Source organism: Streptopelia decaocto (genome assembly GCF_964273445.1).
Source record: "Streptopelia decaocto genome assembly, chromosome: 1".
Taxonomy (NCBI): Eukaryota; Metazoa; Chordata; class Aves; order Columbiformes; family Columbidae; genus Streptopelia; species Streptopelia decaocto.
Genome location: NC_138663.1, coordinates 16,866,560 through 16,885,140, shown reverse-complemented (window position 1 = coordinate 16,885,140; position 18,581 = coordinate 16,866,560). Strand labels below are relative to the sequence as shown.

The 18,581-nt window shown below is 37.0% G+C and overlaps 1 protein-coding gene across 1 annotated transcript in view; it reads right to left on the bottom strand.

The window, feature by feature from the left end:
- Nucleotides 1-18,581, bottom strand: part of CPNE8 (copine 8) — a 101,439-nt gene that overhangs the window by 47,613 nt on the left and 35,245 nt on the right. The window contains exons 6-9 of the mRNA XM_082063450.1: nucleotides 17,616-17,692; nucleotides 6,845-6,908; nucleotides 3,780-3,883; nucleotides 2,563-2,667 (exon numbers count right to left, since the gene is read on the bottom strand). Coding sequence (XP_081919576.1) covers nucleotides 2,563-2,667; nucleotides 3,780-3,883; nucleotides 6,845-6,908; nucleotides 17,616-17,692 — 350 coding nt within the window. The remainder of the gene's footprint in view (nucleotides 1-2,562; nucleotides 2,668-3,779; nucleotides 3,884-6,844; nucleotides 6,909-17,615; nucleotides 17,693-18,581) is intronic.

The following is an 18,581-nucleotide window of genomic DNA, read 5'->3' as shown; positions in this document are numbered from 1 at the left end:
GGTTTAGTGGGACTTAAGTTTTGAATTGCCTTACAAATCTGTGTTCAAATAGCCAAATCATCTCACAGAGAAAACTAGAATTATTAAGATAAATACTTAAGATGATAAAGATAAATTTTCAAGAAGGATCTTCAGACACACAACTTCAGTAAGAGCAATTCTTTTTTGAACAAAGCTCCTCTCTCATGAAATTTATTTCATATTAAAAAGATTGATCACAGATCTTAAGTTTTACCCATTCTGCATGACATGCAAGATATTAAAAGGTCTTTCAAATCTTTACATACTGATATCTTACCCTCTCTACGCTGCTATTTTATCTTAAAGGACACAGTTTAGATGATGGGTTCTCTATTTTAATTTAAATAAAAACTTTAATTTAAAAAAATATGTTAGAAAACCTTGGGGTTTAGGATAACTCTGCCTTAAAACTTTTATGCAGAAGATAACTGTAAGTGCTATTTGAGAGCTCATATTAAGAGAAAGAAAGAAAAGGACAAAAATATTAGAGATACTAAGCACTACTGTAGCACTGAAATCCCATCCCTGTGATGGCTGAAAATATATCGTAATACTATGTAGTCTGAGAAAAACTAAGGAAACCCGGGCCTTTTGACAATGAAAACTGTAGACAGAGCTCACTCAGAAGCATTCACTAACTGAAGATTTACTCTCCCCAAAACTAGAATGAATGTTTATTGTGACATATCCTTACTAATGACATTATTTCCACCTTTCACATCTAAGACAGAATCCAGAGCACCACAATTTGATCTGTGAAACTCTCCTTATCTGAAAGAGACTTTTAAGGTCTGTGTTTTTATGTATTACCACGCTGAGCTTAGGAATCTAATCCTTACCTTTAGAAAGAAAAGTTTTCAAATAACAAAACAAAACAAACAAACCCAGACTTTAGATGCTCTTTGTGGTCTATTAGCAGGTACTAATTTGAATCTGACAGCTAATGAGTATTTCTTGATTTGATACATGATTTTTGTTTAGCAGGATTCCGAAGTTCCATGGAGCCTTTTATTTCTAAGGCATTCACTGAACACGTAACGTTGAAAGCATTCAAAGTAAATTCAACGTGAGAAAACAGTAGTTACACAGTAATTTGAAGCACACTATTATACTTCTTAATTCTCCTTTGGAATGCTGGAGTTCTTTCAGTATGCCTCTACCACAATATCTTTTTTAATTATTAAGAAAACCTCTTTTCTTTAATATGATAAATACAGCCGCGTCCAGAGACTAGTTTCATGTGCACTATTTTGCTTATGCATTATGCACATGAACCCATATTCAAGTTAAAAATTCTATTTGATTAGAATGTACTTATTATGAAATTGCTGGGTTTTTTGAATCTAATTGAAAGAGTAACCACTGTGGCTAACGACAACTGTATCAAATACTTCATAAGAAGAGTATTGGCAACATAGGAGAACCCTTTTTCCTTCTGGTTTGAAGGAACATGACATCAAGTACCGAAAGAGTATGACAGATCAAATAAAGAGGCTAAGATCCTTTAGAAAAGAGTAAAAATGGCCATTCCTCCTCCCCCTCCCCAAATGACTAAAAAATACCACTCTCCTAGGAAAACAAAAAAAATCACAAGGCAATTATCTTTTGACTTTTTATTAAGCAGCTTATAAAGACAAAGCTTTAAGCTTATCACTGTGAAAGCATTCTGCTTAGCTTAGCAAATATAAAATTTACTCTCCTGGTTCTTCAGATTGATTACTGAGATCCAGTCAGTTGATTCAAGAGCTGGTTTGTTTATCCCCTGGCATTAGCCAGTAAATTACAAGTTCAAGGAATGTCTCCCCACAAGACTAAGCTTTCATGGTAATTGATTAAAATAATTTTAGTGTATGCATTTCACTCCATAATTAGCCTGATAAAGTAAGGCGCTAGAGTTATGACATGGCAAAATTGCATACTATAGTAACATAAAATGTACATGAATGGATGGTAAACACATACATGGAATCTGAAACTAAAAACTGAGGTAGAAAAGTAACTATTTAAACTCCAAATTAAAGATTGTTTCAAAGACACCCTCATAGAAAAATTATCAATTTGAGCAAAGTCTTAATTTCTCTACATGCAGCAATGTTTCACCAAAGGATTTGGCTTCTGCTGATTGAAACGTTAGTTCACAGTTAGAAGAATGCAATGCTAAATATCTTTTTATTTTAATTAAAAAGATAAACTAACTTATATAAGATCATACCAATCTCAACAGATGCTTAGAGGTTACAAGGCATTCAAACTTTTACCTTTGAAATACCCAGACAAGTACATTCTGTTTCTTAATGACACCATGGAGAGCAAATATTTGTTTTTCCAGAAATCACCATGAACATTTCTTGCAGATTTAGCATATTGGCTGTATTTTTCTAAATTCTTTAACATGATGAATGACTTTGAACACATATTATCCTTTCAAAATGCTGATTAAATTACCTAAATAGCTTCAGGGAGTGAATTGCATAAAAAACTGACACACAAAAGAATACATGAGCTAGGAGGAAAAAAATCATATATGCTAGGAAAGCTTACCGGTCGTAGTCTCCATTACACAGTGCTCTGACAGAAATCTTGAATGCCTGCCACACTGGATTTAATGTATTTTTTACAACTTCTGTTTTGTGGCAGATTGTAAAACTGTAATTAAAAGAAAATATATATGTTTTGTATTTATTTGCTTTCTGCGTGTATGTCATCAAACATGGAATTAAAAGAGCTGTAACCTGTAGTCACTCGTACAATGTCCATACAAAACTTAAGAAAAAAAGAAATGCAGAGAAATCAGAGAGAAGGGAGGACTGAAGAGAACCAATCTGCTTGAGAAATATTAGACTAGGGTGCTAAACAACTCTAAACCTAAAATGTTTTTACCCAAAACTTCTACAAGGGAACAGGGAACAGACACACACCACACATAGGTGTCCTGGTTTCAGCTGAGACAGAGTTAATTTTCTTCCTAGTAGCTGGTACAGTGCTGTGTTTTGCATTTAGAATGAAAATAACATTGATAACACACTGATGTTTTGTTTGTTGTTAAGCAGTCAAGGACTTTTACAGCCAGGTGCACAAGAAGCTGGAAGGGGAGAGTCAGGACTGCTGACCACAACTGGCCAAATATCACAGATGTCTGGCCTTTGGGCTCATACAATATTCTATGTGAGGACTATCAGTTTCCAGGAAAACTTAACCTGCCAGTAGACCCCCACATAAGCAGTGTGTTGACCAGAAGTTAGCATGTCAAGCCTTAGCAGCAGAACAGGAGAGATTAACCTACTTTAAGAAATTCAAGCCTGAATGCAGCAAACAACCACTTGCAAAAAAAAATATATCTATCTATTTAAGGTATTTTGAATTCTATTTTCTAGGACTCTGTCAAAAAGATAAAAGATAGTTTCAAATTTGCAGTATGTTTTTGCCTAAAACCATTTCTAAGCATTCACATATTCTTGAGAATTCTCTTTAAAGGCATGCCATATCTTAGCAAAAGTAACATTATTTAACTATTTTAATTAAAATTATTTTTCAGTGCTCAATATTTATCATACATTCAACTCTTAAAACCCTGAGATGTAATCTTCAATCTGTTACAATAGTTTTATTCCTATACTGCATGATATAATATACTTAAATCCAACAAACACAAAAGAAACGCAGCTTAATCTGACAAATATAAAGAAATGATAACTATATCACGATCTTCAAACAAATTGCCTACTGTTTATCATGAGAAATACTTAACAGGCACCTACCTGCCATCTTCATTGCTTCGATGAAATACAAGGAAAGGATCAGATTTCCCAAAGAAGTCCTTCTTGTCTAGTTTGTTCGCACAAAATTGCATTAAAACAGAATCCTGAAATGGGTAATACAGAAAAATTACCTACAACATGCATTTTACTACACTAAACTAAAAAAAAAAAAAAAACCATATAAACAGAAAACAAAATAGATGAGGGAATCTGCCTTCTGGATGCCCTCTACATTCATTCCTCAATCCCTGAGAAGATGATGCGGCAAATAATCCCGGACAACATTTCCAAACACATGAAAAACAAGAAAGTGGCTGAGAGTCATCAGCATGGATTTACAAAGGGGAAACCCATGCCTGATCAACCTGAAGCCTTTCCTCATGATACGGTGTCTCAGTGGATGGAGGGAAGACTAGTAGCTGTTGTTTATCTTGACCTTAGCATGGCCTTACACATTGTCTCCTGTAATAACCTTTTTTCCAAACTGATTAATTACAGTCTAGACAACCAGACAGTCAGGTGGAATGAAAACTGGCTGTTGGGCTTGAAAAGGACATGATCAGTGCCACAAAATCCAGCTGGAGACCAGTGGTGTACCCCAGGTATCAAAAATGGGGCCAATAATATTTAGCCTCTTCAATAATGACCTGGATAATGGGACAGAGTAGATCCTCAGAAAGTTTGCAAATGATACAAAACTAGAAGTAGCGCCTTATACACCAGATGGCCATGCTGCCATTCAGAGCCACCTTTATAGTCTGGAAAAATAAGCCAACATGAACTTCATGGAGTTCAGAGGAAAATGCCAAGTATTGCACTTGGAGGGGAACAACCTCATGGACCAGTAGAGGCTGCAGGCCAAACAGCTGGAAAGCAGCTTTGCAGAAAAAGACTGGGGGGTCTTGGTTGACACTGAGTTGACTGATGTGCCCTTGGCAGCAAAGGCAGCCGAAGAGCCTCCTGGGCTGCATTAGGAAGAGCACTGGCAGAAGCCGGAGGAGGTGACTCAACACTGGTGAGGCCACTCCTGGAAGACTGTGCTACGTTCTGGGCTCCCAATACAAGACAGACGTGGACATATTGGAGCGGTACCAGTGAAAGAGTCACTGAAATGTTGAAGAGATTGGTCTGTCTCTCATATGAGGAGAGGCTGAGAGAGTTGTAATTATTTAGCCTGGAGAAGAGAAGGCTCAGTGGGATTTTACCAGTTTGTAAAAATATCCAATGGCAAGGAGTAAACAGACTCTGCTTAGTGGTATCCAGTGGAAGAACAAGTAGTAATGGGTACAAGTTGAAATACAGGAAATTCCATTTAAATACAAGAAAAAAACCTTTTTACTGTGCCTGCGCTGAAACACTGAGACTGTGGAGTCTCCTTGGACATTCTCAAAACCTGACTGCACAGAGCGCTGAGTAACCTGCTCTAAGAGGAGCAGGTAGGTTGGACTAGATGATTTCCCAAGGTCTCTTCCAACCTCAGCAATTCAGTGATCACAAAAATCTTGGCCAAAAAAATCTCAGAAGATCAGATAAGAATTAATCCAAATACTGAATAACCTTAAGCAGGAAAATATCACAGACAAAGTATGCAACAGCTGCTGAGAAAGCACAAGAGAGTAAGAGAGTGCACACATGAAAGAGCATGACAGAGAATGCAAAAGAGAGTGCAAGACAAAGGCACTGAATCCCAAATTCTTTGCAAGCTCCCTTCAGTGATTTTGAACTACTCATCACAGATGTAAAATTTGAATGGGGTGAATCTAGAAGAACACAAAAGCCTTGGAAGCCACCTAGCATTTGTCTTCATCAAAAAGGAAAGAAAAAAATCCCTCTGATTACAGATTTAATGACGTATTTATGACTTTTAAATAGTTTGTTACAACTGGGATACAAATTCTGGTCTTGGAGGACAAACCTGGAATATCAGGAAAAAATTGGCTTTGGACTTTTTAAAGGTCATAAATAGATGCTTGGGGTGATGGCAAATGTCTCTTAAGAATGGTAGGAGCTTAATTTCTTAAGGAATGTAGAGACACAATTTCTGTAGGAAAGCAGTCAGTGATGTATCTATTTTGTCATCTGATGAAAAGCGTGAACATTTTGATCATGTACTACGTACAAAAGTTTCACCCGATGTAAAACAGAAGGGAAAGACAGGTCTTTTCCATGACCATACTTATTCATTTGTACTAGTAACATGGGAACTTCCTCCTGCTATGTGGGAGTTCAAGGAGCCTGAGCTGGTGCACCCTGTTAACATAACTGTGCAGGACTGGCAGGTTGTCTGGAAAAGGCAAAGAAGATTTGAGCCTGTGTGCTATTCAAATACACCAGTTCTGCAGAGAAATAATACAAACTTGACTAATCTGGAAATAAGGCACAAAATTAAGGATTTCTTTTTAATTTAAATATTTAATGAAATTAAGAAAATAAGACACTCAGGGAAGGTCATGGCCACACCATGTCTCTCCCTTTAACCAGTCAAATTCCCCACTGCTGGTCCACTCCCTACACCCCCCATATTCTTCTGTTTTCTATTAAATAAGTAGGCATATGCCACTAATAAGGCACTTTCTACTGTTTAAACTCTTATGGCAATTATTTGAAATACTTTACTAATTTTTTTCAATAAACATTATTTTCATATTTTTTTAAATGACAACTCACTATTAGCATAAATCCTTTTAATTATAAGGATAAAAATCCAAAAATGTGCTTTGATATTCATGCAATGTCAATGTTCCATAATGGAAACATAATTCCATGGTTGAAACAAATGAATCTTTGTTAAAATTTTGACACTAAGAGATTAAAATGTGATTTATTACTTGGGGAAATAAAGACTAGATTTAAAACTCATTTAAGAATCAAAATCTTTAAGCTTTGTATTGTTTTCCGCTTCAGCCATCTAAAACTAAGAGTAACTGACAGGAAAAAATTATCTTAACTTCTTACACATATCGCAAAATGCAAAATTATACCTTATACCTTTGGCAATCTGTTGCAATATAAATCAGAAGAGCATTTTTATTTTACTTTTCAGAAAGCAATGAACACACACTTACTCGGCAACAGCCCAGTTCCTCTGCTGTTACTATGACTGTTCCACATTTCTTCCCAGGAATTCCCCTGCAAGAAAATACATCTTCATCAACTCAGTTCCTTAGTATCATTTATGAAAGTTACAGCTGACACAGATAAACACAAGGTGCGCTTTCAAGTCACAAAACTGATGGCATTGCTACACAGTTTCCCTCTTCTGTCACTTGTCCTGTGTAAAAAAGTTGGTTCATCCAAAGGGAATTGTTAAATGAGTTGTATATTTATTTGAACTAGCAAGAAACAAATCAGTTTCAGTTTTAAAGGAAATAGCATAAAAAGTTTAAATGGGTTGATATGAGAATATCAGACATTCTATTTTCCACCCTCCCATTCTCATTTTGTTGAGAGATGATTCTATAACTTAGTTATTTGTGAAAAGCATTCTTTTGCAAATTTTCCTTAAACAAAATATCTAAAATATATTTAAAACTATACACCGGCCTTATTTGACAATATTTATTCTGAAATATGTAAGACAACACATAATCTCACATCAGATACCATAGCCGCAAAACGAATTATAGTTCACACCCAGCAATTAAATACATGCTGCTGCAACACCTGAAAACACAAAACAGATCCTTAGCATAGAAACCAACAGAGGAACAGAAAAGCCACACATAATCTGATAGTATTCAGGGGCAGACTTCGGGGGGCAGGGGAGGGTGGCAGGGGAAGTACAAATACTTAGATGCAACTTTTTGCATGATGCCATACTATAAATGAGTAGTTCTGTAATATCCTAATGTCTATCAGCATGTCCATTAGCACACACCTTGGCAATTCCTTCTAGATTTTTTTTCTTCAAAACTAATGTGACTGCTTATGCTCATTTTATTTCTAGTTCTTTATTTCTTCACATCTTTCTTGAAAATAATTAATTATTTGAATAAAATTACTTTCCAATAAGACATTAAGGTAACATTATCACAGAATCACAGATTGTTAGGGATTGGAAGGGACCTCAAAAGATCATCCAGTCCAATCCCTCTGCCGGAGCAGGAACACCCAGATGAGGTTACAAATTTTCAAATCGATTATATTTTTTAGGTTTTTCTAAGAGAACTAGAGGGCACTCCTGTTCTTTTGTTACAACAAAACATTAATGTAAACATTTACTGTTGTTCTTATATCATTTATTAGTTTCCTTAAAATTTCTGAAATTTTTACAGTGCTCTACAACTTTAAATAAGTTTAGCAAGACTGTGGCATAACAAAGAACTGCTGGGAAAACAGTTTTAAAAGCAGATAAAAGTTTAGAAATTAGTAACAGAGGAACAAATACTGATGCAAATTTATGCAAGCTCAATGAAACTCTTGTTTAGAAGTTGATGTTTACGTCTATGCAGAATACATCAGGGAATGATGCTCCTATACTGCTGCAGTCATCTGGGGACAGGTGACTGCTCTCCTGCACCTCCTCAGTGCTACACAGCAAGTTTGAATGTCACAAGGAAAACAGGAGATATGGGAACTATTCAAGTTTTTGGTGTGAAATTTTAAATGATGATTTAAATACATAAAAGGCTTATGGCACTCTTCCATTTAATGCAGTGTGACATACAAAGTACAGTTAAGACCAAACAGGAGAATTTTCTTCAAATAACAGAAAAACATAGTTTTATCAGCATCCTAAAATCATCTGGTTTTAAAGCTTCAACAGCTCATGACTGAAAATTACCCATTTTACCCTCTGTAGCAATGGGATATGGCAAATGAAATATCAGGTTTTCAAAATATGGAAAAGCTGAATCTTTTCTTTTGAACAGTACTTCTTGACGATTCAGAAGTGTTTAGAATTTGGTAGCAGTAGCAGAAATAATGTAGTGATCAGGGTGATATTGACCTTACATGGTAAAATGTTTCAAGAACAAATGATCATGACACTGGCTTTGACAGGTAAGGAAGAAACAGAAATCTCAGAATTGTAACTAAAGAAACAGAAGTTCTCAGCACGACCATTCTGTAGGTTATGCCAACTGAACTATAAGGCACCGGCATCAGAATTACCATTACCTGAACCAAAATTCTTCTTACTGAAGTATTAAAGCACAGTTAACTGTGCCATTAGGGACATATTTGAGACAGTATGGGCAGTGACAGTACTCTGAAGAAAAAGTATCAAACATTTCCTTTCATGTGAAAAGTCAAACAGATTTATCCCACTTCCAAAATATTATTGTGTCAGATGCTAGACCGTGAGAAGTACAAACCTGATCAGCTCCTGAAGAGCTGGAGGTCTGAAGTAAACTAGAACCATAGAACCTCAGCACCATCAAGTGCAACCATCACCTAACTCTAGCACTAAACCATGTCCCTAAGAACCTCATCTAAATGCCTTTTAAACACCTCCAGGGATGGTGACTCCATCTCTTCCCTGTGCAGCCTGTTCCAATGCCTGACAACTCTTTTTGTGAATAAATTTTTCCTAATATCCAATTTAAACCTCCCCTGGTGCAACTTGAGGCCATTTCCTCTTGTCCCATCACTTGCTACTTGGGAGAAGAGACCAACCCCCTCCATGCTACAACCTCCTTTCAGGTAGTTGTAGACAGTGATAATGTCTCCCCTCAGCCTCCTGTTCTCCAGGCTGAACAGGCCCAGTTCCCTCAGCCGCTCCTCATCACCCTTGTGCTCCAGGCCCCTCACCAGCTTCGTTGCCTCCTCTGAACTCTCTCCAGGACCTCAATGTCTTTCTTATGGTGAGGGACCCAAAACTGAACACAGGATTCGAGGTGTGGGCTCACCAGTGCTCAGTACAGTGGTACAATCAATCCTCTAGTCCTGCTGGCCACACTATTCCTGTTACAAGCCAGGATGCTGTCGGCCTTTTTGGCCACCTGGGGACACTGCTGGCTCATATTCAGCCAGCTGTCATGTTGATAGCTGTTGATAAACAAGCTCCATTTCCCACAAACTAGTCACCACACAGTTGCCATTTGACAGAGAACCTTGTGCCACCCTGCCTGCAGTTATAACACATGACAGTCAACACCTGCCTGTCTCAAACTGAGATTTGCACAGGAAGACATTTATTAGGAGACATGCTTCAGCTCATCTTATGAACTTGAAGGCTAGGGGAAGCCCAAACCCAAGAGGTACATGTGTCTGAAGGGAAACTGGAGAGGCAACCCCCTCAAGATATTTGCCTGGGTATGTCTGAAAATATAGGGAACTCTTGAGTAGATGCAAAAAGTACAAACAGCATAGTCACCTCTGAAAGTATTTGGGGTAAAGTTTGGCTTGACATGTCACCAAGGTTCTCAAGGATATGTGCCTTATAAAAGAAGGACAGTATTTTTATACTATGATGACTGGCAAAGAGGTGAAATGCTTACTCAAGATTAGCATGGAATTTCTCTACAGAAGAAAAAGTTCTCATTATTAAGGAACTAAAAACTCTACCAAATGACCTCTGCAGTTTGTGACATTATTAAGTATGAACTTTGTATGCTTGTCTTTAGAATACAAGCATGAAAAAAGTACTGGACCATTCGAAGACACTAGACACTAAAGAGTTTGTTCTCTTATAAGTTCCTTTAAAAAACATTATTTAAAAAAACGCTTAGATGTAAAGTCAGCACCCTGACAAAAACTTCAGTGGTACCAAATCAGCCAAATGAAAAGACCTTTAACTAGCAATAATGCCTTGTGAGAAAATAACAAAATAATTTCAAGCTGGTCTTATCACTGTATGAAAATACACTACTTGGAGATTCACTATTACGAACCAGTCCTTCCAGTTGCCAGGGAAATATTGACTAATATTCTCTTCAAGATGAGCATGTAAGAGTTCTACCTGTTTAAATCCAGAATGCAGTGCTACCGCCCATCTTCTTTAGTTTTAAGAAATAGCTGGTCCTGAGCTGGACTTGGTTCTATAGCACTGAAGTGACAATACAGAATTTATGTTCAGGCAACCAGTTTCTCCGGATAAGTTTTGCTGGAAAGGGTTACGGATCAGGTTTTGAGGGGTAATGATGAGCCAATCTGTATTGCATAACCACTTCAAACTCCAACACTCAGTGGTAGTTATCTGGCACCCAGATGTAGAAAGTGTGCCAGTCTAAGGCTAAACAGGGTGCAAACTGAATAAAGGAAGGTAAAATGTAAGGAAGATCTATGTTTCAGCAGGTCCTTCTGGTTTGAGAGCCCAGAACGTGTAGGTGTTCTACAGTGATCATTCCTTTCTGTTTAAATGTTGTTTAAAATGCCTTGCTGGCATTGCATGCCCCAGTTGTTTAAAATGCCTTGCTGGCAGAAGTTGTTATGGCATGGGGTTCACCTGAGGCCTCCAATACTAAAAGCTAAAGAATGAGAGACTTTGTCTTTAGAACAAAGACGCCAATGGAAACGTGCCCAGAGATGGCAAAATAATTGAACAGTATTTGAGGGAGCAAATAATTTGACTGTCAGAGGAACCGAACTGAAAACCATCATCAAATTAAAGGTCCTCAACAATACCTGCATGTCTCTGAACAGGATACAGTCTTGAGGAGTAATTATTGTGTCCTTAGAACAAATGATTCTACAACTGAGACATCACATCTGCAGCACCTAGAGAAGTCTGAAAGGACACTGTGAAGACCACCTGGGCTTTAACAAGGACTGAAAGGAGGACTTTTCCAGAGTTGGTGAAAAAGTCAGAAAAAGATGACAATTTATATGGGAAATCAAACTTAAGAGGTTAAACAGAGCTTCCAATTTTGCAAGCTGAAATTGAAATGAGGCAGAGAATGGGACATTTTTCAGATCATTCAAAAATTTACAGTCCTATCCTTGAATTTACAGAACTTAACCCTCTGGCAGTCACAACCACAGATAAAACAACAGGACAAATATACAGGGAGTCCCATTTCCAGGGTTCAGATGTTTTTCTATCAATTATGTTCACAGCAAGATGACAGGAGAAAGAACTTCCCAAAAGAGGCCAGCTGGCTCCAGTACAGCCTCATTAGCAGGCAATGGCACTCAGATGTGAATAACTAGCACAGAATGCTCATTAAGCTTTGCAATGGCTCTGCTGCCTCATTAAAGGGAATCCCTACAGGAATGCACTTAGTAGATCCTGAAAGAAGCATCGCTCAGGGTTACAAATGTGGCTAGTATCTTCTCTCTAGGAAGAAAGAAGATGCAAATATCTAGTTCTGAATAATGTTTGGGAAGGTGACACTCTCTTGAGAGAAAAATAAAGCTGTGCCATTTCTGCAACTAGGTACGTATGCACCTCATCCTTTCATGCTAATACAACTGGGGCATGCAAGGCCAGTCTGAGGAAATCTTACATATGGAGCTGTCTTGAGAAAGCATTTAATGAATCTAGTATCCCAACAGGTAAAGAGAGTAAATATTACTGTTAAAATGCCAGATTCTCCATTTCACCTGCTTTGCATAACTAGATTTATTTTCCAAGAGAAATCATCCAGAGCAAATGTTCACCTCTGTACCTGGCCAGTCTGTAAAATAAAGTGCAGCACTAAATTATGTTATTGAACAGAAACACTCATAGTCACAGGGATAACAGCTAGCACACCACCATACCTGGAGTGACAGACTGCACTGAATTCAAAGCCCATAATGGCATCAGAAACAGAGTGAGGTTCAAGAGACATCCTTATGGCTGCAAAGACCAAATACTATTAGGTTCATGCCTCACAGGCATAATCTGCTGGTGCTCTTAAGACCAATGAAACTGCAAGCCATGCCAGTCATGAAGGCAAAGAAGAAAAATGTGCATGTATATCTTCACTTTTGCATTCATCATGAAGGTTAGCAGCAACATACCTTTCAGCCTGCCTGACAGACCACTGCAATGGTAATCCTCTAGGCTTAATGATTTTGATGAAGGATAAGAGTATGCTTTCATGGTAGACTTTCCAAGGGAACTTTCCCTGGTGATACACAATCTGACTTGGAGTTGGCTTTTCTAAATGTCTAAACTAGCTAGATCTGAAGTTTAAGCTTCAAGTTTTTTCTAATTTTCATTTTGAAATAATGTCAGAGCTTACTTGAATGCCAATCAGAGAATGGAATTCAAGATTCTCAAGCTGCTTAAGTACAAAAAGTACTACTTCAGTGGTGGCTGATTGGGACTAAAACAGTACTGGGCATTCTCTTTGTCACACATCCATTGGCAGAGAACAGAAAAAGCAAAATGTTAACGAGCTTCAGAACTACTGTGAAGAGAAAAAGCTCCTTATCTCAAGTGACACCATAAATAACTTTCAAGCTATGTGAATGTGAACTTGACTTTGTGAAGAGAACTGTAAATTCAAAGCATTCCTTCGGAATAGAAGACATGCAATATTATTAAGAGACACTAAACACATGTCTATAAGCAAACAATTCTGGAATGCAATGCAATGGTTTAATGGAAAAAATAAGACAATAAATGTCTCCTAGAAACCAAGGTATCCAGATTTCAGAGTCCAGAGTCAACAATCAACCAGGCACAGTTGTCCAGTCACAGCACTGTCACCATTCTGTAAGAAGTATCAATTGCAAAATAAAACCTGAACTCTGGCAAGTGCTGATAAAGAGTCATGAAGACTTTTTCCATTAATATTAACAAATATCTACCCATACCACATATACAAAAAGGGGGACAACTGATTCAGGCCCATTTAGTAACTGCCTTACAACAGAGTATCTGCTCAACCAGACCTGCACAATGCTTGTTTATCCAAGACAGAATGTATTACACAGGCCAACACATCTGTGAAATAATTATAAGACCTTTTTTCCATAGAATCTTCACTGATACATTTTCCTGTCTCATAGCTAACTTCAATGTTTAAAACTTCATCAGTTACACACCTCAGACTTCACTTAACCTATACCAAGTGATGTGAAACTGCTGAACGGATGATTTTTAATCTACATGTTTGAAATAAATTTCAGGAATTTTCTCATTAAAAAAATGGGTAGTGTGCCAAATAATTTACCACTTTGTAGACAGAAAGAACTATAAAGACCCTCAAGCAGTCAGCAAGATTTGTCTTACTAAATATGGGTGTCTAAAGTCAGCACCTTTCTCTGACCATGCCACCACAGGCTTCCAGTAGAGTCAACCAACAACTAGTTGGAACAGTCAACGGAGCTGCAACAGCACAATTCACTGCGGCCGTTAGCATAAGTTAGGCCTAGACAGTGAAAAGTAAGTGAACTTTTGTTGTGGTAGAAGTAAACAAAATAGAGTCATCCTCTTGTCCCGATCGACAGCAGCGTTTGTGTGCTCAAGCAGACAGCTAAACACTGCAAACAACCTGCGGGCCACCAAGAGCTAAAAACACGTCCCAAAGAGGTGGAGACGTGTGTCTCCATGCCATGGTGCTGAGGTTTTCCTGGGACAGCGCTGGTAGGAACTGGGCAGGGGCTGTGTAACTGGGTCACTGGAGTTCCCCCTTGTTCCTCCCTTGTACCTCTGTGCTCCTTTGTGGGTGCAGAGACAGGACATAGACGAGCTGATGATTCTTCTGGGAGGGGTCTGGAAGCAGCCAGGGCAAGGTATAATTTGGGATCGCCCCACCTGCTGTTGCACCTCTCTTCTTTGTTTGCAGACAAGCTTTTTAATTGTGTAACCTAACACACCTCTTCTGTTACACCACTTACTATACTCGTCCTCAAGGATATTTCCTGGATATTTTTAAGTTTTATACAATATTTATTTTATTGCAGACAACTTGTGATTAGCTACTGAAGTTGAAGGACATCTTAAAAGTTAAGGTTCATCTGAAAACCTTGATAGGAACAGAAAGTGACACAGTTTTAGAGTGGCTTCTCTGGGTAGTTTTTCAAGTTATTTAAGGAAGTGATGCAGTGAAGTAGTATTACTTCTAACATTTGTTACTGTGTGCATTAGTGCATTTTTAAGTTTAAATAGTCTATTTGTAAGAGTTTTCCTGAATTATGCTGCAGACACTGAAACCTTCCTCACCTCCAGAATTGAAGAATTTACCCTGAAAATGGAGTCGTTCCCAGTGTGCACAGTCCCACCAATGCAGAGAAGGGAAACAATAAGGAACATGTAGTGGTATTAATAGAACTGTTTATGCCCTTGATTTAAAAATAAATAGCTTAAAAAGTACTGCTGTGGTCCTTGGGGAGGGAGGGTGAGGAGGGCAGGAGAGGTTGCGGGGAGCAGGGAGGATTACTTGGACTAGGGACTTGTCATAAAGACTGAGTCTGTAAACACAGTGATCAGGTAACTGGACTATACTTAGAACCCTTCAAAATTCAGCAAAAGTGCATTTATTACTGACCTCAATCCTGAATATTAAAGAGAATATGTATCATGTTGTTAAAGGATGTTGCAGCAGTAATGACTGCAGCGTTCAGGGAATTCAGCAAGAGAACTAACAGATTACATACATCATTGTTACAAATCAATCTGGATCATCTGCAGTTGGCTGTAAATTAGGGAAACTAAATCAAAGGGTTATTTTGATAAAAAACTAAGTGGAAATGTCTTGCAAAGACTTCTCAAGTTTTTTTTATGTTACTCCACTTTTCAGCATGATCTGTATGATAAACAAGTCCTGCTGAATAGCTGAAAATTGCCTTTGTACAAAAACCAAATGACTGGAAATAAGACATTTACAGGCAAAATTTAGTCAAGGCTAATGGACTGGAAGGGCATAATTACAGGAATGCCTCCCTGCAGAGCAGTGCCAGTCAACCCATGGCATTTATCATTCAAAAGGATTTGTTGCAGGTATGCCTAAGTCTCAGAAATTCAAGTACTTTAAATTCCACTAAAATATTTTTTAAACTTAAAATATAACTAAAGAAAGTTTACCACGGTTTTTATAATGGAAACATTTCTTGTATTTTATTTTAAAGTTTTCATGGTTTCATAAGGACCCTTAGACTAAGTTAAATGAAAACTATGTGAATCGTCTTTAGGTTTATCAGTTTAAATATTCTGTTCCGAACTGGTATTTCAGCCAGAAAGAGTTCTAGAGACAAACTGATACTATTTTTGGCATGAAGACAGGAAAATTCAGATGCTTTTCCAAGCTTATACTTGCAGCAGAATTGCAAATATTTAAGAATTTAATTGGATTCAAGTACTGAGAAAAGTTTTGAGTTCGACAGCTCAACACTTCCAAGTTCTTGAAAGATAAAAGGATAGTTATCATGGGTGGGTCTCCTTGAAGCTGGACACTGTCTTCACCATGATGGAAACTTTAACACCACCTCCACAGAACATCACCATGCTATTCAATATAAACTAGAGAAAAGCTTCTTTTTAAACAACTATTTTATCAATGGCATTAAGTTATTTACATAAACAAGAAAAAAGTATATTATAAAATCTAGGGGAAAAAGTTACCATTGGTATATTTTATACACTGATAACAGAATACCGACTTCTGAGATTTTTCACAGGACTTCAAGGTTGACACAGGACTTTGAGGTTGACAGGTACAGGATACAAGATATGTACAGGAAGAGTGTATAAACCATATAAACCACTAATAATAGATATAGAAGTGTCATGTCAGTAACAGAAATGGTTATTCAAATATATACATAGAAGAAAATGTATTACTAGGAATATATTTCTTAAGATTTTTACATCAGAATAATAATGCATCATTAATATAACTCAATTAAAGAGATTTCTTGTATTTGCAATTACACTAAAATTATATTAAATACTAAATATATATACTAAATTATACTAAAATAATATCTAAATACATTCTGAATTTTGCAAATTGTTGTAGTTCATCAAGATCCTGGTTCTTGTTATTTGAATACAAAGTCAGAATATATGTGGTGTTTTCAGCAAACTTTGGCCCAGAATAATACCAGGCTTGCTAAGCCTGAAAACTTCATCTGCCCTTATAATGAAACCAGTGAAGAAAAGTTAATGAAGTAACCCTGGTATATTGCTCATAATGAACCCAGTATAATGGGACAAGAAGGACGCTCCATCCGACAGAGTAACCAAACCCATGATCATTCACTGCAGTGCAATCACAATTAAAAGAAAAAAAAAAAGTCAAAAGATATTACCATCACATGAAATGTCCAGTTAGAACTTTAAATGTTTGCTTTTAATGTCATATGTGAATTTGTAGCATACATTCTGATAAAAATTGTAAAATATTTTCAATTACTCAAACATTATTTAGGAATAGAAAATTAAGATTGTTCATATGATTTGTATTTTAAATATCTCTGCATACCTATGAGCAATAGTTGGTAAATATCAAAATCCTATCGTTGGGAGAAAAATCCATTGATCATAAGAAAGATTTCATAAATTTAGTAGAATAAATAGAAAATATTTCATACTGTGGCTTGTCTCATTGTTTAGGAACTGTATTATTGGGAACAACAGAAATACAAGTAGGAATGTTTGGATTTGAAACGGTGAGGGTTTTCTTCCATGATGCTTGAACAGAAGGCAATAAAAATGTATGATGTGTTCATTTGCAAACTAGAAAGAAAAACATGTTTAAGATTAGTATACTCAAACTCTGTCTAATGCAAGATGTAATGAAGTTGGTAAACATTTTGGATGAGTCAATTCCTTTGCTAATTGTCCAAACTGAAGCTTAAATTATCATAAAGAATGACTTCTGTTGTACCTAACAATTTATTCTCTCTTTGAAGCCATGTCTGTCAATTCCATGTACCAAGATACCTCAAGGCAAAACCACCACCCCTCTGACCTCAGGCAGCAGTGTGCATTCATCCAGCATTCAAGAATGCCATACTTACACAATTGATTTTTCCAGTCTGCTCCCCTGTGATCCAACTATTTCTCCCAGTGTACAAAACATTTGTCCCAAAAAGTCCTGAAAAGCAGTAACATAAACACTCAGAATTCATATTTCACATTGAGACAAATTTGGTTTCCCATTTTATCTGGGTGCTTCACTAGTGTAGAATACATTCTGCTGAACATCACATCTTAAAATTAATTATGCAATAATGACTCATAAAACAGACTCACTATTACATATTTTACATTACACTGGGTTACATTTACAGAAGTAATTCTAATGCACTCCACTTACTGTTTTTATATTGCCATTTTAATCAACAAAAAATGAAATTTGATGGAAAAAATCATTACTTTCTTCACCTTCTTTAACTGGAACATTTTAATAAATTTCTCTTTTATGAAGCGATTCTACACTGATTCTATTAATTTCTTGGCAGCTAATTATGCTGGCAGAAATTCATGCCCGTGCAGGATCTGTATGAGCACCCTGGATTGACAGTTATGCACAAGTATTGCTCTAATGAGAGACTATTTTTGTGTTTTACAATTTAACTGCATCACCAAAAATCACGTAATTTTTATACTATATCTCCCTGTAGTATAAGAAGCCTAAAAATATGAATGGATTTTCAAACTGTTGTATGTATATTGAAAAAAATAAAAAATTATGCTGCAGTCCAACTCCTTATCTTGCAAGTGAAAAAGAGCTTGCTAGCTCTGCTCTTCCCAGCATCACTGGCAGTGGTGTTAGCAGTAGCTTGTGACATTTGTACACAAACAGTAAAAAGAATCGAGACACTGTAATTCGTGTACAGCAAACCATAACTTATGACACTATATATAGTAGGGAATATATGTACAGATAGTTCTGACTCTGCTCTCGGCCCAGGCCACTCATTCCCATCTCTGCACTGTGTTAGTTATGGGTCCATACAGTGAACTGGGTCTGAGAACGAATC